Raw genomic sequence first — 25,959 nt, 5'->3', positions numbered from 1 at the left:
CTGTCTGTAGTCCTGTAGTATAATGTCTCTACTGTCTGTAGTCCTGTAGTATAATGTCTCTACTGTCTGTAGTCCTGTAGTATAATGTCTCTACTGTCTGTAGTCCTGTAGTATAATGTCTCTGCTCTGTCTGTAGTCCTGTAGTATATAATGTCTCTACTGTCTGTAGTCCTGTAGTATAATGTCTCTGCTCTGTCTGTAGTCCTGTAGTATAATGTCTCTGCTCTGTCTGTAGTCTTGTAGTATATAATGTCTCTGCTCTGTCTGTAGTCTTGTAGTATATAATGTATCTGCTCTGTCTGTAGTCTTGTAGTATATAATGTATCTGCTCTGTCTGTAGTCCTGTAGTATTATGTCTCTGCTCTGGCTATCTGTAGTATGTCTCTGTCTGTCTGTAGTCTTGTAGTGTAATGTCTCTGTTTTTCAGCCCTCTCCCACTAATCCCAGACCTTTGTGTTTCTATATCTCAGGAGATCCAGGGCCAATGGGCCCCCCTGGTCACACAGGACTGTTGGGGCCCCCCGGCCCTCCTGGACCCAGGGGACTGATGGGCCCCGTTGGGCCCTCGCCTGACCTGTCCTACATGACGCAGGGCCGACGCGGGCCCATGGTCAGTAACAGCACCACCACCACACCATCTGTTTCAATACCACTAGTATGCCTTGTATCCCTTCTAGGAGACCGACATCACAACACCACTTTCATCCTGTTACATCATCATATCGTGTCATCCTCTCAGATTCTCCTTGGTTATAAACTGCATTATGCTGAAACAGCAGGTCTAGAGAAACAGAGCACTGTCTGTTCTGCTGTGTTAGATGATGGTGTCCCCCTCCTCCCCTCACCATGTCCTCTTCCTCCTGCACCCTTGTCCCCCTCCTCCCCCCATGTCCCCCTCCTCCCCCTCTCTCGTCTCTGCTGTGACACGTGTCATGACTCTGACCAGCTGACTGTGCCCCCTCTCCCAGGACGGACAGACAGACACACGCACAGTGTTGTGACCTCCCCAGAAACTAGGGCACGACTCACAGGCCTGTCTGTCCATGGATGTGTCCCAAATGGCATCCTATCCCCTATGTAGTGCATATCAGTTAAACATGTTTGAACTGACATCCATACCATATCGGTTTGAAGGAATAACATTGCAACTGTATGGACTTCCACGGCTTTGTGAAGTCCAGACAACTTCTTGCTGATTGCCCATTGGGACATGTGCAAATATTCTGGGAACCTACCCCATCAGTTTAATAAGGGAAGTCCGTTGGGGGGGTAATGCAAATAGTAATCTGGGTAGCCATTTGATTAGATGTTATGGCTTGGGGGTAGAAGCCTCTTGTACCTAGACTTGGTGCTCCGGTACGGCTTGCCGTGTGGTAGCAGAGAGAACAGTCTATGACTATGGTGGCTGGAGTCTTCCTCTGACACTGCCTGGTATAGAGGTCCTGGATGGTAGGAAGCTTGTACTGGGCCGTTCGCACTACCCTCTGTAGTGCCTTGCAGTCGGTGGCCAAGCAGTTGCCGTACCAGGCAGTGATGCAACCAGTCAGGATGCTCTCGATGGTGCAGCTGTAGAACCTTTTGAGGATCTGAGGACCCATGCCAAATGGGGGAATAGGTTTTGTCGTGCCCTCATCACGACTGTCTTGGTGTGCTTGGACCATGTTAGTTTGTTGGTGATGTGGACACCAAGGAACTTGAAGCTCTCAACCTGCTCCACTGCAGCCCCGTCGATGAGAATGGGGGTGTGCTCGGTCCTCTTTTTCCTGGAGTCCACAAACATCTCCTTTGTCTTGATCACGTTGAGGGAGAGTTTGTTGTCCTGGCACCACACGGCCAGGTCTCTGACCTCCTCCCTATAGGCTGTCTCGTCGTTGTCAGTGATCAGGCCTACCACTGTTGTGTCATCGGAAAATTGAATGATGGTGTTGGAGTCGTGCCTGGCCGTGCGGTCCTGAGTGAACAGGGAGTAAAGGAGGGGACTGAGCATGCACCCCTGAGGGGCCCCGTGTTTAGGGTCAGCGTGGCGGATGTGTTGTTACCTACCCTCACCACCTGGGGGCGGCCCGTCAGGAAGTCCAGGATCCAGTTGCAGAGGGAGGTGTTTAGTCCCAGGGTCCTTAGCTTATTGATTTTAATATTAATATCCCGTTGGTAGTTTAATCTTCCGCGTTGCTAGTCGATTTTATTCTCCAAAGATTGTACGTTTGCTAGCAGAATGGAGGGAAGTGGGGCTTTATTCGGTTGCCTACGAATTCTCAGAAGGCAGCCCGCCCTTTGGCCCCTTTTTCTCTGCCTCCTCTTCACACAAATCGCGGGAATCGGGGCCTGTTCCCGAGAAAGCAGTATATCATTCGCGTCAGGCTCGTCAGAGTCGTGAAAGGAAAAAAACGATTCTGCCAGTCCGTGGTGAGTAATCGCAGTCCTGGTGTCTAGAAGATATTTTTGGTCATAAGAGACGATAGCAGAAACATTATGTACAAAATAAGTTGCAAATAAACAAACAAAAAAACACAATGGGTTGAGGACACGTAAAACCTTCCTCACCACCGCCATGGCCCATCATCAGGCAGTTAATTATGTTAAGTCGAGATACTGTGAGAATGTCTGTGAGAGGGTTTTGTTCATGCAGGAACAGTCATGTATGCTGTTTTACAGAACAGTGTAGGTTAAAAGGTAGATCAAACTGATATCACGTTATGCCTTGCTCATATCGATATCAAAATCATATGGAGTTATTGATATTTGTGCCCACTACTAATGTATATCTACAGTACATTTCAAAATACGGGGGTATCATTACTGCACACAGCACTTTTTCTCACTCTGTAGATTCTTACAGTGGTGGAAAAAGGGCCCAATTTTGATACTAGGCGAGAAGGTAGAGACAACAATACATCACATAAAGCAGCCACAACTGTCAGTAAGAGTGTCCATGATTGAGTCTTTGAATGAAGAGATGGAGATGAAACTGTCCAGTTTGAGTGTTTGTTGCAGCTCGTTCCAGTCGCTAGCTGCAGCGAACTGAAAAGACAAGCGACCCAGAGATGTGTGTGTGCTTTGAGGACCTTTAACAGAATGTGACTGGCAGAACGGGTGTTGTATGTGGAGGATGAGGGCTGCAGTAGATATCTCAGATAGGGGGGAGTGAGGCCTTAGAGGGTTTTATAAATAAGCATTGTTTAAAAAATGTTTACCTTTTATTTAACTAGGCAAGTCAGTTAAGAACAAATTATTCTATACAATGACGGCCTACCCCGGCCAAACCCAGACGACACTGGGCCAATTGTGCACCACCCTATGGCACTCCCAGTCACAGCTGGATGTGATACAGACCGGATTCAAACCAGGGACCGTTTTGCGACGGGTATACAGAAATGACCAGTTTACAGAGGAGTGCAGTGATGTGTCCTATAAGGAGCATTGGTGGCAAATCTGATGGCCGAATGGTAAAGAGCATCTAGTTGTTTGAGAGCACCCTTACCTGCCGATCTATAAATGATGTCTCCATGATCTAGTAGTCCTGTAGTATAATGTATCTGTCTATCTGTAGTCCTGTAGTATAATGTATCTGTCTATCTGTAGTCCTGTAGTATAATGTATCTGTCTATCTGTAGTCCTGTAGTATAATGTCTCTGCTCTGTCTGTAGTCCTGTAGTATAATGTCTCTGTCTGTCTGTAGTCCTGTAGTATAATGTGTCTGTAGTCCTGTAGTATAATGTATCTGTCTGTCTGTAGTCCTGTAGTATAATGTATCTGTCTATCTGTAGTCCTGTAGTATAATGTCTCTACTGTCTGTAGTCCTGTAGTATAATGTATCTGTCTGTCTGTAGTCCTGTAGTATAATGTATCTGTCTATCTGTAGTCCTGTAGTATAATGTCTCTACTGTCTGTAGTCCTGTAGTATAATGTATCTGTCTGTCTGTAGTCCTGTAGTATAATGTCTCTGTCTGTCTGTAGTCCTGTAGTATAATGTATCTGTCTGTCTGTAGTCCTGTAGTATAATGTCTCTGTCTGTCTGTAGTCCTGTAGTATAATGTATCTGTCTATCTGTAGTCCTGTAGTATAATGTCTCTGCTCTGTCTGTAGTCCTGTAGTATAATGTATCTGTCTATCTGTAGTCCTGTAGTATAATGTCTCTGTCTGTCTGTAGTCCTGTAGTATAATGTATCTGTCTGTCTGTAGTCCTGTAGTATAATGTATCTGTCTGTCTGTAGTCCTGTAGTATAATGTATCTGTCTGTCTGTAGTCCTGTAGTATAATGTCTCTGTCTGTCTGTAGTCCTGTAGTATAATGTCTCTACTGTCTGTAGTCCTGTAGTATAATGTCTCTGTCTGTAGTCCTGTAGTATAATGTCTCTACTGTCTGTAGTCCTGTAGTATAATGTCTCTGCTCTGTCTGTAGTCCTGTAGTATAATGTCTCTGTCTGTCTGTAGTCCTGTAGTATAATGTCTCTGTCTGTATTCCTGGGAGCTTCCATCAGTGTGTGGTGATCCATTCTTTATTTCATTCTTGTTGAGCATCACCCTTAAAATAAAGGTGAACAAATCATGTGAAAACTCTCAAAATATCACATGACATTTTCACGAGTCAAACATGATTTTCAGACACACACTTGAAAAACAAATTCTTATTTACAATGACGGCCTACCCCGGCCAAACCCTAACCCGGACGACGCTGGGCCAATTGTGCCAATCACGGCCGGTTGTGATACAGCCTGGAATCGAACCAGGATCTGTAGTGACACCTCTAGCACTGAGATGCTGTGCCTTGGACCGCTGTGCCACTCGTGAGTAAAAACAGGGTAAAATGTCAATGTTTTACATTACAACGCATTGGGCTCGTTTTTGTTCCGCCGTCATGCAAGTCTCAGTATTACAACTCAATTTTGTCACCTGAATTGTTGAAACACTAACCTACTGTATCAACACCAAGGGTCCTCAGTGACGCATGACATTAAGCTCAGAGAACTATGCCACTGTTTATACTGTAGAGAAATGTTCTATATGCTATGGAATCACACTCTACTGTGTTCTGTATTGCTCTGCAGTGGCTCCTTGAGCCTTTCATGCTGATCTGTATTCATCAGACCTGGGTTCAGATACTATTAGAAATCTTTCAAATAAGGACTTTGACCATTTGGGGGGGGGGGGGGATTTTGGGGCTATTCTATTGGTCCCTTAAGCCAGTGAAGCACAATCAAGCACTGATAAAGTATTTGAAATGATTTCGAATACTATTTGAGCCCAGGTCGTAACTGGGCTTTGGGCACAGAGTGAGTGTGTGTGATGGGTGGTGTACATTTCAGTGTGGCACAATACGAATCAGTCTGGATCTGAATGTGGCGGAGGTCCCAGCTCTCTGTCCCCGGTGCCCTTTGATGGTGACTGTATGGAGAGGAGATACAGAGATTCTTTGCCCTTAAATGCTAAAGTCATTGAAATGTAGCTGGACCCTAGATGTGACTGGACACAATGAATGGTTAAATGATGTGATCTGTGATGTCTTCTCTCGTCTCATACAGGGTCCTGCGGGGGCTCCAGGAAAAGATGGCATCAAGGTAGAGCATGATTTGAGCTACATCCCAAACCGCATCCAATTCCCTATCTAGTCCACTACTTTGACTAGGGACCCATAGGACTCTGGTTAAAAGGAGTGCACTACATATGGAATCGGTACCATTTGGAACACAAACTTGGAGCATCCTCCCTAATCTCTAGCTCTCTTCTAGCCTGGTCCCAGATCAGTTTGTGCTGTCTCGTCAATTAACTCCTATGGTTAATCCTTGTCAAGCCAAACAGATCTGGAATCAGGCTAGTCTTGACTGTTTTTCATCTGGATCTGGCCAATGTCTCGTTTTAGCCGCAGAGTTTTTTTTTTTTTTTGTTGTATGGAATGTAAATATTTAAAAAATGTTGGAAGATTATGTTTAACATCATATCTATGACTACTATGGACTTAGACAAAGTCTCTAACAGAGGCTATTTTGGGAATTGAATTCCCAGTGCATTCCTGCATCGAAGCAGCTTTTATCTCTTTCCTTCAGCTGTGTTTGGTCAACTCTTCCACCTGATAATGCCCTCACCTGGTCTAAAGGTGACATGACACGTATACATTTTACAATAACGTTTAATTAGAAAGCGCTAGCCACCATGCAATGCGGCTGTAATAAGGTACAAAATACTAATATTATATATAATACTTGGGTAAGTTAGTGCACTAAAAACGTACTGAGGAGTATTTTGTAGATATGTCCCCGATATTGGGTGTTTGGTTAGATGAGAGAATGGATAGCTAATGGACCGGCTGACTGATATTGGGTAGGTGATTGGTTAGATTAGAGATATGGATAGCTAATGGAACAGCTTACTGATATTGGGTAGGTGATTGGTTAGATTAGAGATATGGATAGCTAATGGAACAGCTTACTGATATTGGGTAGGTGATTGGTTAGATTACAGATATGGATAGCTAATGGAACAGTTTACTGATATTGGGTAGGTGATTGGTTAGATTAGAGATATGGATAGCTAATGGACCGGCTTACTGATATTGGGTAGGTGATTGGTTAGATTAGAGATATGGATAGCTAATGGAACAGCTTACTGATATTGGGTAGGTGATTGGTTAGATTACAGATATGGATAGCTAATGGAACAGCTTACTGATATTGGGTAGGTGATTGGTTAGATTACAGATATGGATAGCTAATGGAACAGCTTACTGATATTGGGTAGGTGATTGGTTAGATTACAGATATGGATAGCTAATGGAAAAGCTTACTGATATTGGGTAGGTGATTGGTTAGATTAGAGATATGGATAGCTAATGGAACAGCTTACTGATATTGGGTAGGTGATTGGTTAGATTAGAGATATGGATAGCTAATGGAACACCTTACTGATATTGGGTAGGTGATTGGTTAGATTAGAGATATGGATAGCTAATGGAACACCTTACTGATATTGGGTAGGTGATTGGTTAGATTAGAGATATGGATAGCTAATGGAACACCTTACTGATATTGGGTAGGTGATTGGTTAGATTAGAGATATGGATAGCTAATGGAACACCTTACTGATATTGGGTAGGTGATTGGTTAGATTAGAGATATGGATAGCTAATGGAACACCTTACTGATATTGGGTAGGTGATTGGTTAGATTAGAGATATGGATAGCTAATGGAACACCTTACTGATATTGGGTAGGTGATTGGTTAGATTAGAGATATGGATAGCTAATGGAACACCTTACTGATATTGGGTAGGTGATTGGTTAGATTAGAGATATGGATAGCTAATGGAACAGCTTACTGATATTGGGTAGGTGATTGGTTAGATTAGAGATATGGATAGCTAATGGAACAGCTTACTGATATTGGGTAGGTGATTGGTTAGATTAGAGATATGGATAGCTAATGGAACACCTTACTGATATTGGGTAGGTGATTGGTTAGATTAGAGATATGGATAGCTAATGGACCGGCTTACTGATATTGGGTAGGTGATTGGTTAGATTAGAGATATGGATAGCTAATGGAAAAGCTTACTGATATTGGGTAGGTGATTGGTTAGATTAGAGATATGGATAGCTAATGGACCGGCTTACTGATATTGGGTAGGTGATTGGTTAGATTAGAGATATGGATAGCTAATGGAACAGCTTACTGATATTGGGTAGGTGATTGGTTAGATTAGAGATATGGATAGCTAATGGAACACCTTACTGATATTGGGTAGGTGATTGGTTAGATTAGAGATATGGATAGCTAATGGAACACCTTACTGATATTGGGTAGGTGATTGGTTAGATTAGAGATATGGATAGCTAATGGAACACCTTACTGATATTGGGTAGGTGATTGGTTAGATTAGAGATATGGATAGCTAATGGAACACCTTACTGATATTGGGTAGGTGATTGGTTAGATTAGAGATATGGATAGCTAATGGAACACCTTACTGATATTGGGTAGGTGATTGGTTAGATTAGAGATATGGATAGCTAATGGAACACCTTACTGATATTGGGTAGGTGATTGGTTAGATTAGAGATATGGATAGCTAATGGAACACCTTACTGATATTGGGTAGGTGATTGGTTAGATTAGAGATATGGATAGCTAATGGAACACCTTACTGATATTGGGTAGGTGATTGGTTAGATTAGAGATATGGATAGCTAATGGAACACCTTACTGATATTGGGTAGGTGATTGGTTAGATTAGAGATATGGATAGCTAATGGAACACCTTACTGATATTGGGTAGGTGATTGGTTAGATTAGAGATATGGATAGCGTATGGAATCGTTTACTGATACGTTGTTCTACATTTCAACCAGTACCTTACGATTCTGCATTAGGTGTTTGGTTAGATTACGGGCAGCTTATGAAACGGCTTACATTGCTCTAACTTTTACACAGTACCTTTTTATGATCCACCATGACTTGGGTATCCGTTGATGTATGAAAGATTTCAACATTCTGCTTATCAGGCTCCCGAATCAAAAATCTAAAACATCTGGTGTAACATTTACACAGCCCCTGTCTGACCCGTGTTCAGCTAATAAGCTCAGTAGTCAGGTCCATATCGGCTCCATCCAGGCCACACAGCACAATGCCCATCCTCCTCTATCACATGGCTTTAATGGGCTGGATAGCTGTGTCTATACTGCCCAGGTTATTAATATGCTATACTTACACTAATGCTACATTATTAGGCCCGTACCCACTCAGGTTGCACGTTGATGTACACAACGCACCATGCATTTGACACAACGGTTGTGATTTAAAAGTTAAGAGGATATTTTTCACGAGTTTTTTGCAAAACAATGGTTACACAACCATTGACAGTTTAGGCTTATGGACTTAAATGGTCTGAAAAGCTACACTGAACAAAAATATGAACGCAACATGTAAAGTGTTGGTCCCGTGTTTCATGAGATGAAATAAAATATCCCCGAAATTTTTCATATGCCCAAAAAACATATTTCTCTCAAATTTTGTGCACAAATTTGTTTGCGTCCCTGTTGGTGAGTATTTCTCCTTTGCCAAGATAATCCATCCACCTGACAGGTGTGGCTTATCAGGAAGCTGACTAAACAACATGATCATTACACAGGTGCACCTTGTGCTGGGGGCAATAAAAGGCCACTCTAAAATGTGCAGTTTTGTCACACAACACAATGCCACAGATGTCTCAAGTTGAGGGAGCATGCAATTGGCATACTGACTGCAGGAATGTCCACCAGAGCTGTTGCCAGAGAACGTAATGTTCATTTCTCTACCATAAGCCGCCTCCAATGTTGTTTTAGACAATTTGGCAGTACGTTTAACCGGCCTCACAACCACAGACCACGTGTATTGCGTTGTGTGGGTGATCTATTTTCTGATGTCAACGTTGTGAACAGAGTGCCCCATGGTGGCGGTGGGGTTATGGTATGGGCAGGCAAAAGCTACGGACACAGTTGCATTTTTATCAATGGCAATTTGAATGCACAAAACTACCGTGACGAGATCCCGATGCCCATTTTTTTTTTTTACCAACATGTGCATATCTGTATTCCCAGTCATGTGAAATCCATAGATTAGGAACTAATTTATTTCGATTGACTGATTTCCTCAAATGAACTGTAACTCAGTAAAATCTATGAAATTGTTGCATGTTGTGTTTATATTTTTTGTTCAGTATGTCTTGCCCAGGTTATTACTATGGTACAATACTGCTACAATATTAATACATAGACTGAAAGATATTAATCTGTTTCTTTGCTCTAATTTACCAACAATAAAGTAAACATCTGGATTAACAAGGTTTTTGAACTTTACTCAAAATGAACTTTCATCTCCCGTGTGGTAATGACAATATACGGAGAAGACAGTCAATGTTGTCTTCTCCTGCCTTATTGCTCTGTAGCTGTAACTCATCTTAACACAATATTGGTTTTGTTTCTCTAGGGGGAGACGGGGGCTCCTGGACCTTCTGGACCTCCAGTAAGTGAAGACTCTGTTTTGATGCCACTCTTCTGTCTTCATTCAACTACCTTACAATATACCAGTCAGTGATATACTGTTATGCACCATGACACACACACACACACACACACACACACAGTCTTGTACAGCTAATTTTGTGGGGACACGCAATTCATTCAGTCCCATCCAAAATCCTATTTTCCCTAACCCGTACACTTACCCTAACCTTAACCCTAAACCTAACCATAGCGCCTAACACTAATTCTAACCCTAACACTAATTCTAACCTTAACCCTAAAACCCCCGAGTAATAGCATTTGACCTCATGAGGACCAACAAAATGTACCCAGTTAGTCAAATTTTTGTTTGTTTACTATTCTTTTGGGGACTTCTGTTCCCCACAAGAATAGTTAAACATGCCCACACACACACACACACACACTCTCTCTCTTCTGTCTTCCTTCAACCACCCTGCATGGTGTACAGAGGTACTCAAGTACTATATGAGACGGACTGGTCACACAAATTTCCCAGGTGGCAAAGGTCCGGATGGATATTGGCATTTATCGGTGATGTAACAATCCCCCACCTAGCAACCCATGCAACCCCAAACTGTTCACACCCCGCTTGTTGGCGGAGATAACGTTTAGCCATTTTAAAGCTCCTGCAATTCTACACATTTTCCCCATCTTATGTGCGTTTTATATGATACCAGGGGTCGAAGCCCGATCGAGCCATATAAGTTTGATAGCACTCCGAGATGCTGAGGTAAACTTTTAAGTGAATAACAGAAAGGAAACCGCCGCACACTGCTGCTCCTGCTCCCAGGTGATATTTATTAACAACGTTTCCACCCTTAGGTCTTCATCAGGCATCCATATCCCAGGTGGGGTGGAAGGTCCGATAAATAGGGGCAGTACTCAGTGACATCACTTCCTGAAACAGGAGGTAAAAAATGTATAACAGTTTCCCAATATTAACATTCAATGTATCAAAATATATGATCATACATAGAGAATGTGATCAATATTTCTAGTAATATACATACAATATTCAATTAGGATTTTTTTTAAACAGAATTTAGATTTATTGAAACTATAAAAACGGTTTCAAGTCAAACTTCTCGTTAAGGCCAAGAGGAGACAGTGTGTTGAGCCTGTGGATCCAGAAAGATTCCCTTAGAAGAAGTTTCCTCGATGTCTCCTCCCTTGCAGGACATCTTGACCATTTCTATTCCAATGTATCTCAGAGAACTAATATGATGTCCAGCTTGCACAAAATGAGCAGCAACCAGATTTTTCTCTCTCACCTGTCCGTATATTGCTGTGGTGCTCAAAGAATTGAATATTGTATGTATATTACTATAAATATTGATCACATTCTCTGTGTATGATCATATATTTTGATACATTGAATGTTAATATTGGGAAACTATGTTATACATTTTTTACCTCCTGTTTCAGGAAGTGATGTCACTGAGTACTGCCCCTATTTATCGGACCTTCCACCCCCACCTGGGATATGGATGCCTGATGAAGACCTAAGGGTGGAAACGTTGTTAATAAATATCACCTGGGAGCAGGAGCAGCAGTGTGCGGCGGTTTCCTTTCTGTTTTCCAGGAGTTTTCCTACAACTCCAGCACCTGTGGAAAGCACCTGGATGTGCATATTTTCTTCAGATTTTGTACGGAAACTTTAAGTGAGCCATAACTTTGATAGCACTCCAAGATGCTGACGTAAACTAACCTCCTACGGGATCGGTGTGTCCCCCCGCGGGACGGTTGAGCTAACGTAGGCTAATGTGATTGGCATGAGGTTGTAATTAACAAAAACAAATCCCAGGACATAGACATATCTGATATTGGTAGAAAACTTAAATTCTTGTTAATCTAACTGCACTGTCCAATTTACAGTAGCTATTATAATGAAATACTACTATGCTATTGTTTGAGGAAAGTGCACAATTATGAACTTGAAAATGTATTAATAAACCAATTAGGCACATTTGGGCAGTCTTGATATAACATTTTGAACAGATATGCAATGGTCCATTGGATCAGTCTAAAACTTTGCACACACACTCCTGCCATCTAGTGGCCAAAATCTACATTTTGCCTGGGCTGGAATAATACATTATGGCCTTTCTCTTGCATTTCAAAGATGATGGTACAAAACATAAATAATAATATGCATGTTTCTTTCTTTGTATTATCCTTTACCAGATCTAATGTGTTATTCTCCAACATTAATTTCACATTTCCACAAACTTCAAAGTGTTTCATTTCAAATGGTATCAAGAATATGCATATCCTTGCTTCAGGTGCTGAGCTAAAGGCAGTTAGATTTGGGTATGTCATTTTAGGAGATTTTTTTTTTAAAAGGGTCCGATCCTTTATTAAGTGAGCCATACAAGTTTGATAGCACTCTGAGATGCTGGTAGTAGGTGCCGGTTTGAGTGTGTCAAGAACTGCAACGCTGCTGGGTTTCACGCTCAACCCTTTCCTATGTGTATCAAGAATGGTCCACCAACCAAAGGACATCCAGCCAACTTGACACAAGTGTGGGAAGCATTGGAGTCAACATGTGCCAGCATCCCTGTGGAATGTAGAGTCCATGCCCCGAACAAATTGAGGCTGTTTTGAGAGCAAAAGTGGGTGCAACTTAATATTAGGGAGGTGTTCCTAATGTTTTGTACACTCAGTCTCCAACTGAGTTGTGATGTTACAGATTCCATGCTGCGTGACCAAAGCTCTACAGGCTGTTCTCTGTCAGTGTTGAGATCCATAGTCCACACGCACCACCTCTGAAATATCATCAGTAATGTCCGAGAGGTAGCGAGAAGAGAGAGGGTCGAGGCCATCCCTACACATCTTTCACATTCAGTTTTCCAGGATGTTTTGGATTTCGAATGCTGGATTCCAGACACACATCTGTAGGTCAGATCATGGAGAGAGGAGGTGATGGCGGGAGAATAGAGGGGTGGAGGTAGGGAGGAGGGGATGAAGGGAGGGTTGGCGAGAGGTACAGTTTTGCCACGGTGAACCCAGAAGGTTCAGAGGTCAAGGAACAAACGCCCAGTCTCTTAACATCTCATCATAGAGTGAAATCAAAGCACCAGATTAATGACAGTCATCCACCCCCCCCCCCCCCACCCCCCCCCTTGACAAAAAAATAAGTAAAATCCTTTGAGATGAGGTGTGATCCTGTAGAACACACTAACAGCAGTTCCAATTCGATTCAGGAAGTCAACAGACATTTAAATTCCACATGGACAATTGCAATTGGAATGCATAGTTTGCTTCCGGGAACTTACTGAACTGAAATGGAATTGACCACAACTGTGAATGACAGTGGTATGTTATTGACCTCCTCTTTTGATTTCTTGACCTAGGGCCCTCCCGGATCCTTTGACTTCCTGCTGCTGTTGATGGCTGACATCCGTAACGATATCGTTGAGCTACAGAGCAAGGTGTTCGGCAGACTCATGCATTCTCCTGGAGAGGAGTTCCCTGTGGGGGTCCCAGATACATGGAGGGACAACCAGTCGCCTGGGAGGGAGGTCCACATGGTTGGCCCAGAGAGCTGGAGGGACAACCAATCGCCTGACAGCTGGAGGGAGAACCAAGATATCCTGGTGGACATTGGCTCTGGAGAAGACAAACCAAAGGATTACAAAACACGAAATGTTGCCAAGGGCAACTCTGGAGAAGACTACAAACCACGCAGGAAGGAAGAGGACAGGAACAGGAAGAGGAAACCCATGCGAGCCTCAACAACAGACTCAGACTTGGATTGGACGTTTTGAATTTGAGGCAGATTTTCAGTATTTCTTTGTAAATATTAATATCAAAGTATTTTTTATTGAACTGCTTAAAGTCACTCAAGTCAGAATGTATTTGGGTTTTTTTTTCATAAAATCTCTATTTTTATATTATAAATAGGATTGTAAATGTATATTTTAGTTTAAAAAAATGGTATTACAGTTATGGACTTGAATGTCTTCTTAGCTCAACAGCATTTCACTCCTGATACATTTTATTTAAATGTTAATGTCTCAAATGTTAACTTTCTTGCTTAAATGTGGTTTCCACCCTGTTATAGACTCATGCACACATGAGAATAGTCCAATTCAGAGTCCAATTCGCCCTACCCCTAAATCCTAGATAGAATATGTAACTCGATTTCTTTGCTCCTAATCACCTCAGCTTTGTTTGTTCGTTGCCTCAGCCACACTAGCCAAGGATTGTTTCTGGTTGCTATGGCTGCTAAGTAAGTGTGTAACACTCCTCCAAAGCCAAGTGGTTGCTATGGCTGCCGAGCCTCCAGGAGAATGGTCCTTGACAGAAAGAAGAAGAAAGGTCATGGAGAGTACCACTGGAGATAGATTGAGCAACTTTTCAAGAAATTGAATATTCCAGTGTTTTTAAGTGGCACCATATTATATTTGAGCAGATCCAAGTCTAGGCTTATGTGGTCAAAAGTGGGTATTTTACAATTCAAACATAAATCAGACATGTAAAGAAACTGGAAAATAAATGCAGTAATAACAGAAACATGTATTCCATCTGTTTTTACTTATGTCATGCTGGAGCAGTAAGAGATAAGACTGGCTAGGCTTGAGCTAGAGCGAGGGTGGAGAGAGAGAGACAAAGCGAGAGGGTGGAGAGACGGAGAAAGGGGGAAGAGAGAGAGAGGGGGGGGAGAGACGGAGAAAGGGGGAAGAGAGAGAGGGGTGGGAGACGGAGAAAGGGGGGAGGGGGGAGAGGGGGCAGAGATGGGGTGTGATGAGGATAACCTTCAAATCCCTGCTCCACTCTTCCTCGTCTCTCTCTCCCTCTCTCTTCTGGAGGTAGACAGAACAGAGGTTTACTAGGAGGATAGAACAGAGGTTTACTAGGAGGATAGAACAGAGGTTTACTAGGAGGATAGAACAGAGGTTTACTAGGAGGATAGAACAGGTTTACTAGGAGGATAGAACAGGTTTACTAGGAGGATAGAACAGCGGTTTACTAGGAGGATAGAACAGCGGTTTACTAGGAGGATAGAACAGGTTTACTAGGAGGATAGAACAGGTTTACTAGGAGGATAGAACAGGTTTACTAGGAGGATAGAACAGGTTTACTAGGAGGATAAAACAGCGGTTTACTAGGAGGATAGAACAGCGGTTTACTAGGAGGATAGAACAGCGGTTTACTAGGAGGATAGAACAGAGGTTTACTAGGAGGATAACAGAGGTTTACTAGGAGGATAGAACAGCGGTTTACTAGGAGGATAGAACAGGTTTACTAGGAGGATAGAACAGGTTTACTAGGAGGATAGAACAGAGGTTTACTAGGAGGATAGAACAGAGGTTTACCAGGAGGATAGAACAGCGGTTTACTAGGAGGATAGAACAGCGGTTTACTAGGAGGATAGAACAGCGGTTTACTAGGAGGATAGAACAGCGGTTTACTAGGAGGATAGAACAGCGGTTTACTAGGAGGATAGAACAGAGGTTTACTAGGAGGATAGAACAGAGGTTTACTAGGAGGATAGAACAGAGGTTTACTAGGAGGATAGAACAGGTATACTAGGAGGATAGAACAGAGGTTTACTAGGAGGATAGAACAGCGGTTTACTAGGAGGATAGAACAGAGGTTTACTAGGAGGATAGAACAGCGGTTTACTAGGAGGATAGAACAGCGGTTTACTAGGAGGATAGAACAGAGGTTTACTAGGAGGATAGAACAGAGGTTTACTAGGAGGATAGAACAGAGGTTTACTAGGAGGATAGAACAGCGGTTTACTAGGAGGATAGAACAGGTTTACTAGGAGGATAGAACAGGTTTACTAGGAGGATAGAACAGGTTTACTAGGAGGATAGAACAGGTTTACTAGGAGGATAGAACAGCGGTTTACTAGGAGGATAGAACAGGTTTACTAGGAGGATAGAACAGGTTTACTAGGAGGATAGAACAGGTTTACTAGGAGGATAGAACAGGTTTACTAGGAGGATAGAACAGAGGTTTACTAGGAGGATAGAACAGAGGTTTACTAGGAGGATAGAACAGCGGTTTACTAGGAGGATAGAACAGAGGTTTACTAGGAGGATAGAACAGCGGTTTACTAGGAGGATAGAACAGAGGTTTACTAGGAGGATAGAACAGCGGTTTACTAGGAGGATAGAACAGGTTTACTAGGAGGATAGAACAGGTATACTAGGAGGATAGAACAGGTTTACTAGGAGGATAGAACAGGTTTACTAGGAGGATAGAACAGGTTTACTAGGAGGATAGAACAGAGGTTTACTAGGAGGATAGAACAGGTTTACTAGGAGGATAGAACAGGTTTACTAGGAGGATAGAACAGGTTTACTAGGAGGATAGAACAGCGGTTTACTAGGAGGATAGAACAGCGGTTTACTAGGAGGATAGAACAGGTTTACTAGGAGGATAGAACAGGTTTACTAGGAGGATAGAACAGGTTTACTAGGAGGATAGAACAGAGGTTTACTAGGAGGATAGAACAGAGGTTTACTAGGAGGATAGAACAGCGGTTTACTAGGAGGATAGAACAGAGGTTTACTAGGAGGATAGAACAGCGGTTTACTAGGAGGATAGAACAGGTTTACTAGGAGGATAGAACAGGTATACTAGGAGGATAGAACAGGTATACTAGGAGGATAGAACAGGTTTACTAGGAGGATAGAACAGGTTTACTAGGAGGATAGAACAGGTTTACTAGGAGGATAGAACAGAGATTTACTAGGAGGATAGAACAGAGGTTTACTAGGAGGATAGAACAGAGGTTTACTAGGAGGATAGAACAGAGGTTTACTAGGAGGATAGAACAGGTTTACTAGGAGGATAGAACAGGTTTACTAGGAGGATAGAACAGAGGTTTACTAGGAGGATAGAACAGAGGTTTACTAGGAGGATAGAACAGAGGTTTACTAGGAGGATAGAACAGAGGTTTACTAGGAGGATAGAACAGGTTTACTAGGAGGATAGAACAGAGGTTTACTAGGAGGATAGAACAGGTTTACTAGGAGGATAGAACAGTGGTTTACTAGGAGGATAGAACAGAGGTTTACTAGGAGGATAGAACAGGTTTACTAGGAGGATAGAACAGGTTTACTAGGAGGATAGAACAGAGGTTTACTAGGAGGATAGAACAGAGGTTTACTAGGAGGATAGAACAAGAGGTTTACTAGGAGGATAGAACAAGAGGTTTACTAGGAGGATAGAACAGGGGTTTACTAGGAGGATAGAACAGAGGTTTACTAGGAGGATAGAACAGAGGTTTACTAGGAGGATAGAACAGAGGTTTACTAGGAGGATAGAACAGAGGTTTACTAGGAGGATAGAACAGGGGTTTACTAGGAGGATAGAACAGAGGTTTACTAGGAGGATAGAACAGCGGTTTACTAGGAGGATAGAACAGCGGTTTACTAGGAGGATAGAACAGGTTTACTAGGAGGATAGAACAGCGGTTTACTAGGAGGATAGAACAGAGGTTTACTAGGAGGATAGAACAGAGGTTTACTAGGAGGATAGAACAGGTATACTAGGAGGATAGAACAGAGGTTTACTAGGAGGATAGAACAGCGGTTTACTAGGAGGATAGAACAGAGGTTTACTAGGAGGATAGAACAGAGGTTTACTAGGAGGATAGAACAGAGGTTTACTAGGAGGATAGAACAGGTTTACTAGGAGGATAGAACAGAGGTTTACTAGGAGGATAGAACAGGTTTACTAGGAGGATAGAACAAGAGGTTTACTAGGAGGATAGAACAAGAGGTTTACTAGGAGGATAGAACAGGTTTACTAGGAGGATAGAACAGAGGTTTACTAGGAGGATAGAACAGGTTTACTAGGAGGATAGAACAGCGGTTTACTAGGAGGATAGAACAGAGGTTTACTAGGAGGATAGAACAGAGGTTTACTAGGAGGATAGAACAGAGGTTTACTAGGAGGATAGAACAGGTTTACTAGGAGGATAGAACAGGTTTACTAGGAGGATAGAACAGGTATACTAGGAGGATAGAACAGGTTTACTAGGAGGATAGAACAGAGGTTTACTAGGAGGATAGAACAGGTTTACTAGGAGGATAGAACAGAGGTTTACTAGGAGGATAGAACAGAGGTTTACTAGGAGGATAGAACAGAGGTTTACTAGGAGGATAGAACAGAGGTTTACTAGGAGGATAGAACAGAGGTTTACTAGGAGGATAGAACAGAGGTTTACTAGGAGGATAGAATAGAGGTTTACTAGGAGGATAGAACAGGTTTACTAGGAGGATAGAACAGGTATACTAGGAGGATAGAACAGCGGTTTACTAGGAGGATAGAACAGCGGTTTACTAGGAGGATAGAACAGGTTTACTAGGAGGATAGAACAGGTTTACTAGGAGGATAGAACAGGTTTACTAGGAGGATAGAACAGAGGTTTACTAGGAGGATAGAACAGAGGTTTACTAGGAGGATAGAACAGGGGTTTACTAGGAGGATAGAACAGAGGTTTACTAGGAGGATAGAACAGAGGTTTACTAGGAGGATAGAACAGAGGTTTACTAGGAGGATAGAACAGGGGTTTACTAGGAGGATAGAACAGAGGTTTACTAGGAGGATAGAACAGGTTTACTAGGAGGATAGAACAGGTTTACTAGGAGGATAGAACAGGTTTACTAGGAGGATAGAACAGAGGTTTACTAGGAGGATAGAACAGAGGTTTACTAGGAGGATAGAACAGCGGTTTACTAGGAGGATAGAACAGAGGTTTACTAGGAGGATAGAACAGCGGTTTACTAGGAGGATAGAACAGGTTTACTAGGAGGATAGAACAGGTATACTAGGAGGATAGAACAGGTATACTAGGAGGATAGAACAGGTTTACTAGGAGGATAGAACAGGTTTACTAGGAGGATAGAACAGGTTTACTAGGAGGATAGAACAGAGGTTTACTAGGAGGATAGAACAGAGGTTTACTAGGAGGATAGAACAGAGGTTTACTAGGAGGATAGAACAGAGGTTTACTAGGAGGATAGAACAGGTTTACTAGGAGGATAGAACAGAGGTTTACTAGGAGGATAGAACAGAGGTTTACTAGGAGGATAGAACAGAGGTTTACTAGGAGGATAGAACAGGTTTACTAGGAGGATAGAACAGAGGTTTACTAGGAGGATAGAACAGAGGTTTACTAGGAGGATAGACAAGAGGTTTACTAGGAGGATAGAACAAGAGGTTTACTAGGAGGATAGAACAGAGGTTTACTAGGAGGATAGAACAGAGGCTTACTAGGAGGATAGAACAGGTTTACTAGGAGGATAGAACAGCGGTTTACTAGGAGGATAGAACAGCGGTTTACTAGGAGGATAGAACAGAGGTTTACTAGGAGGATAGAACAGAGGTTTACTAGGAGGATAGAACAGGTTACTAGGAGGATAGAACAGGGTTTACTAGGAGGATAGAACAGGGGTTTACTAGGAGGATAGAACAGAGGTTACTAGGAGGATAGAACAGAGGTTTACTAGGAGGATAGAACAGAGGTTTACTAGGAGGATAGAACAGAGGTTTACTAGGAGGATAGAACAGGGGTTTACTAGGAGGATAGAACAGAGGTTTACTAGGAGGATAGAACAGCGGTTTACTAGGAGGATAGAACAGGTTTACTAGGAGGATAGAACAGCGGTTTACTAGGAGGATAGAACAGGTTACTAGGAGGAGGTTAGGAGAACAGAGGTTTACTAGGAGGATAGAACAGAGGTTTACTAGGAGGATAGAACAGAGGTTTACTAGGAGGATAGAACAGGTATACTAGGAGGATAGAACAGCGGTTTACTAGGAGGATAGAACAGCGGTTTACTAGGAGGATAGAACAGAGGTTTACTAGGAGGATAGAACAGAGGTTTACTAGGAGGATAGAACAGAGGTTTACTAGGAGGATAGAACAGGTTTACTAGGAGGATAGAACAGAGGTTTACTAGGAGGATAGAACAGGTTTACTAGGAGGATAGAACAAGAGGTTTACTAGGAGGATAGAACAGAGGTTTACTAGGAGGATAGAACAGGTTTACTAGGAGGATAGAACAGAGGTTTACTAGGAGGATAGAACAGGTTTACTAGGAGGATAGAACAGCGGTTTACTAGGAGGATAGAACAGAGGTTTACTAGGAGGATAGAACAAGAGGTTTACTAGGAGGATAGAACAAGAGGTTTACTAGGAGGATAGAACAGGTTTACTAGGAGGATAGAACAGAGGTTTACTAGGAGGATAGAACAGGTTTACTAGGAGGATAGAACAGCGGTTTACTAGGAGGATAGAATAGAGGTTTACTAGGAGGATAGAACAGGTTTACTAGGAGGATAGAACAGGTTTACTAGGAGGATAGAACAGGTTTACTAGGAGGATAGAACAGAGGTTTACTAGGAGGATAGAACAGAGGTTTACTAGGAGGATAGAACAGGGGTTTACTAGGAGGATAGAACAGAGGTTTACTAGGAGGATAGAACAGAGGTTTACTAGGAGGATAGAACAGAGGTTTACTAGGAGGATAGAACAGGGGTTTACTAGGAGGATAGAACAGAGGTTTACTAGGAGGATAGAACAGGTTTACTAGGAGGATAGAACAGGTTTACTAGGAGGATAGAACAGGTTTACTAGGAGGATAGGACAGAGGTTTACTAGGAGGATAGAACAGAGGTTTACTAGGAGGATAGAACAGCGGTTTACTAGGAGGATAGAACAGGTTTACTAGGAGGATAGAACAGGGTTTACTAGGAGGATAGAACAGGTTTACTAGGAGGATAGAACAGGGTTACTAGGAGGATAGAACAGGTTTACTAGGAGGATAGAACAGGTTTACTAGGAGGATAGAACAGGTTTACTAGGAGGATAGAACAGGTTTACTAGGAGGATAGAACAGAGGTTTACTAGGAGGATAGAACAGAGGTTTACTAGGAGGATAGAACAGGTTTACTAGGAGGATAGAACAGAGGTTTACTAGGAGGATAGAACAGGTTTACTAGGAGGATAGAACAGAGGTTTACTAGGAGGATAGAACAGAGGTTTACTAGGAGGATAGAACAGAGGTTTACTAGGAGGATAGAACAGAGGTTTACTAGGAGGATAGAACAGAGGTTTACTAGGAGGATAGAACAGGGTTACTAGGAGGATAGAACAGAGGTTTACTAGGAGGATAGAACAGGTTTACTAGGAGGATAGAACAGGGTTTACTAGGAGGATAGAACAGAGGTTTACTAGGAGGATAGAACAGAGGTTTACTAGGAGGATAGAACAGAGGTTTACTAGGAGGATAGAACAGGTTTACTAGGAGGATAGAACAGAGGTTTACTAGGAGGATAGAACAGAGGTTTACTAGGAGGATAGAACAGAGGTTTACTAGGAGGATAGAAACAGAGGTTTACTAGGAGGATAGAACAGAGGTTTACTAGGAGGATAGAACAGAGGTTTACTAGGAGGATAGAACAGAGGTTTACTAGGAGGATAGAACAGAGGTTTACTAGGAGGATAGAACAGAGGTTTACTAGGAGGATAGAACAGAGGTTTACTAGGAGGATAGAACAGCGTTTACTAGGAGGATAGAACAGAGGTTTACTAGGAGGATAGAACAGCGGTTTACTAGGAGGATAGAACAGAGGTTTACTAGGAGGATAGAACAGAGGTTTACTAGGAGGATAGAACAGGTTTACTAGGAGGATAGAACAGGGTTTACTAGGAGGATAGAACAGGAGGTTTACTAGGAGGATAGAACAGAGGTTTACTAGGAGGATAGAACAGAGGTTTACTAGGAGGATAGAACAGAGGTTTACTAGGAGGATAGAACAGAGGTTTACTAGGAGGATAGAACAGAGGGTTTACTAGGAGGATAGAACAGAGGTTTACTAGGAGGATAGAACAGAGGTTTACTAGGAGGATAGAACAGCGGTTTACTAGGAGGATAGACAGCGGTTTACTAGGAGGATAGAACAGGTTTACTAGGAGGATAGAACAGCGGTTTACTAGGAGGATAGAACAGAGGTTTACTAGGAGGATAGAACAGAGGTTTACTAGGAGGATAGAACAGGTATACTAGGAGGATAGAACAGAGGTTTACTAGGAGGATAGAACAGCGGTTTACTAGGAGGATAGAACAGAGGTTTACTAGGAGGATAGAACAGAGGTTTACTAGGAGGATAGAACAGGTATACTAGGAGGATAGAACAGAGGTTTACTAGGAGGATAGAACAGCGGTTTACTAGGAGGATAGAACAGAGGTTTACTAGGAGGATAGAACAGAGGTTTACTAGGAGGATAGAACAGAGGTTTACTAGGAGGATAGAACAGGTTTACTAGGAGGATAGAACAGAGGTTTACTAGGAGGATAGAACAGGGTTTACTAGGAGGATAGAACAAGAGGTTTACTAGGAGGATAGAACAGAGGTTTACTAGGAGGATAGAACAGAGTTTACTAGGAGGATAGAACAGAGTTTACTAGGAGGATAGAACAGCGGTTTACTAGGAGGATAGGACCAGGGTTACTAGGAGGATAGAACAGAGGTTTACTAGGAGGATAGAACAGAGGTTACTAGGAGGATAGAACAGCGGTTTACTAGGAGGATAGAACAGAGGTTTACTAGGAGGATAGAACAGGGGTTACTAGGAGGATAGAACAGAGGTTTACTAGGAGGATAGACAGGAGTTACTAGGAGGATAGAACAGGTATTACTAGGAGGATAGAAACAGGGTTTACTAGGAGGATAGAACAGGTTTACTAGGAGGATAGAACAGGTTTACTAGGAGGATAGAACAGAGGTTTACTAGGAGGATAGAACAGAGGTTTACTAGGAGGATAGAACAGAGTTTACTAGGAGGAATAGAACAGAGGTTTACTAGGAGGATAGAACAGAGGTTTACTAGGAGGATAGAACAGGGTTTTACTAGGAGGATAGAACAGAGGTTTACTAGGAGGATAGAACAGAGGTTTACTAGGAGGATAGAACAGCGGTTTACTAGGAGGATAGAACAGGGGTTTACTAGGAGGATAGAACAGAGGTTTACTAGGAGGATAGAACAGGTTTACTAGGAGGATAGAACAGGTTTACTAGGAGGATAGAACAGGTTTACTAGGCGGATAGGACAGAGGTATTACTAGGAGGATAGAACAGAGGTTTACTAGGAGGATAGAACAGCGGTTACTAGGAGGATAGAACAGAGGTTTACTAGGAGATAGAAACAGCGGTTTACTAGGAGGATAGAACAGGTATCTAGGCGGATAAGTACTAGGAGATAGAACAGGGTTACTAGGAGGATAGAACAGGTACTAGGAGGATAGAAACAGGTTTTACTAGGAGGATAGAACAGGTTTACTAGGAGGATAGAAAAGGTTTACTAGGAGGATAGACAGAGGTTACTAGGAGGATAGAACAGAGTTTACTAGGAGGATAGAACAGCGTTTACTCGGAGGATAGGAAACAGAGGTTTACTAGGAGGATAGAACAGGTTTACTAGGAGGATAGAACAGAGGTTACTAGGAGGATAGAACAGGGTTTACTAGGAGGAGAAAAAGAGGTTTACTAGGAGGATAGAACAGAGGTTTACTAGGAGGATAGAACAGAGGTTTACTAGGAGGATAGAACAGGTTTTACTAGGAGGATAGAACAGAGGTTTACTAGGAGGATAGAACAGGTTTACTAGGAGGATAGAACAGTGTTTACTAGGAGGATAGAACAGAGGTTTACTAGGGAGGATAGAACAGGTTTACTAGGAGGATAGAACAGAGGTTTACTAGGAGGATAGAACAGAGGTTTACTAGGAGGATAGAACAGAGGTTTACTAGGAGGATAGAACAGAGGTTTACTAGGAGGATAGAACAAGAGGTTTACTAGGAGGATAGAACAAGAGGTTTACTAGGAGGATAGAACAGAGGTTTACTAGGAGGATAGAACAGAGGTTTACTAGGAGGATAGAACAGAGGTTTACTAGGAGGATAGAACAGGTTTACTAGGAGGATAGAACAGGTTACTAGAGGATAGAACAGGTTTATAGGAGGATAGAACAGAGGTTTACTAGGAGGATAGAACAGGTTTACTAGGAGGATAGAACAGGTTTACTAGGAGGATAGAACAGCGGTTTACTAGGAGGATAGAACAGCGGTTACTAGGAGGATAGAACAGAGGTTTACTAGGAGGATAGAACAGAGGTTTACTAGGAGGATAGAACAGGTTTACTAGGAGGATAGAACAGGTTTACTAGGAGGATAGAACAGGGGTTTACTAGGAGGATAGAACAGAGGTTTACTAGGAGGATAGAACAGAGGTTTACTAGGAGGATAGAACAGAGGTTTACTAGGAGGATAGAACAGGTTTACTAGGAGGATAGAACAGGGTTTACTAGGAGGATAGAACAGAGGTTTACTAGGAGGATAGAACAGAGGTTTACTAGGAGGATAGAACAGCGGTTTACTAGGAGGATAGAACAGGTTTACTAGGAGGATAGAACAGCGGTTTACTAGGAGGATAGAACAGAGGTTTACTAGGAGGATAGAACAGAGGTTTACTAGGAGGATAGAACAGTATACTAGGAGGATAGAACAGAGGTTTACTAGGAGGATAGAACAGCGGTTTTACTAGGAGGATAGAACAGAGGTTTACTAGGAGGATAGAACAGGTTTACTAGGAGGATAGAACAAGAGGTTTACTAGGAGGATAGAACAGGTTTACTAGGAGGATAGAACAAGAGGTTTACTAGGAGGATAGAACAGGTTTACTAGGAGGATAGAACAAGAGGTTTACTAGGAGGATAGAACAAGAGGTTTACTAGGAGGATAGAACAGGTTTACTTAGGAGGATAGAACAGAGGTTTATACTAGGAGGATAGAACAGCGGTTTACTAGGAGGATAGAACAGAGGTTTACTAGGAGGATACGAACAGAGGTTTACTAGGAGGATAGAACAGAGGTACTAGGAGGATAGAAAAGGTTTTACCTAGGAGGATAGAACAGGTTTACTAGGAGGATAGAACAGGTTTACTAGGAGGATAGAACAGGTTTACTAGGAGGATAGAACAGAGGTTTACTAGGAGGATAGAACAGGTTTACTAGGAGGATAGAACAGGTTTACTAGGAGGATAGAACAGGTATACTAGGAGGATAGAACAGGTTTACTAGGAGGATAGAACAGGTTTACTAGGAGGATAGAACAGGTTTACTAGGAGGATAGAGGATAGAACAGAGGTTTACTAGGAGGATAGAACAGAGGTTATAGGAGGATAGAACAGAGGTTTACTAGGAGGATAGAACAGGGGTTACTAGGAGGATAGAACAGAGGTTTACTAGGAGGATAGAACAGGTTTACTAGGAGGATAGAACAGGTTACTAGGAGGATAGAACAGGTTTACTAGGAGGATAGAACAGAGGTTTACTAGGAGGATAGAACAGGTTTACTAGGAGGATAGAACAGGTTTACTAGGAGGATAGAACAGCGGTTTACTAGGAGGATAGAACAGGTTTACTAGGAGGATAGAACAGTTTACTAGGAGGATAGAACAGGTTTACTAGGAGGATAGAACAGGTTTACTAGGAGGATAGAACAGGTTTACTAGGAGGATAGAACAGGTTTACTAGGAGGATAGAACAGGTTTACTAGGAGGATAGAACAGGTTTTACTAGGAGGATAGAACAGGTTTACTAGGAGGATAGAACAGGTTTACTAGAGGATAGAAACAGGTTTACTAGGAGGATAGAACAGGTTACTAGGAGGATAGAACAGAGGTTTACTAGGAGGATAGAACAGAGGTTTACTAGGAGGATAGAACAGGTTTACTAGGAGGATAGAACAGGTTTACTAGGAGGATAGAACAGAGGTTTACTAGGAGGATAGAACAGTTTACTAGGAGGATAGAACAGAGGTTTTACTAGGAGGATAGAACAGAGGTTTACTAGGAGGATAGAACAGAGGTTTACTAGGAGGATAGAACAGAGGTTTACTAGGAGGATAGAACAGAGGT

The 25,959-nt window shown here is 42.4% G+C and overlaps 1 protein-coding gene across 1 annotated transcript in view; it reads left to right on the top strand.

Moving 5' to 3' along the window:
- ccbe1 (collagen and calcium binding EGF domains 1) overlaps positions 1 to 14,504 on the top strand; it is a 107,309-nt gene extending 92,805 nt beyond the window's left edge. The window contains exons 8-11 of the mRNA XM_038988755.1: positions 471 to 610; positions 5,523 to 5,558; positions 9,958 to 9,993; positions 13,367 to 14,504. Coding sequence (XP_038844683.1) covers positions 471 to 610; positions 5,523 to 5,558; positions 9,958 to 9,993; positions 13,367 to 13,780 — 626 coding nt within the window. The 3' untranslated portion in view covers positions 13,781 to 14,504. The remainder of the gene's footprint in view (positions 1 to 470; positions 611 to 5,522; positions 5,559 to 9,957; positions 9,994 to 13,366) is intronic.
- The last annotated feature ends 11,455 nt before the right edge of the window (positions 14,505 to 25,959 follow it).

Source organism: Salvelinus namaycush, chromosome 3 (assembly GCF_016432855.1).
Source record: "Salvelinus namaycush isolate Seneca chromosome 3, SaNama_1.0, whole genome shotgun sequence".
Taxonomy (NCBI): domain Eukaryota; kingdom Metazoa; phylum Chordata; class Actinopteri; order Salmoniformes; family Salmonidae; genus Salvelinus; species Salvelinus namaycush.
This window is presented reverse-complemented; position numbering and strand designations above follow the sequence as displayed.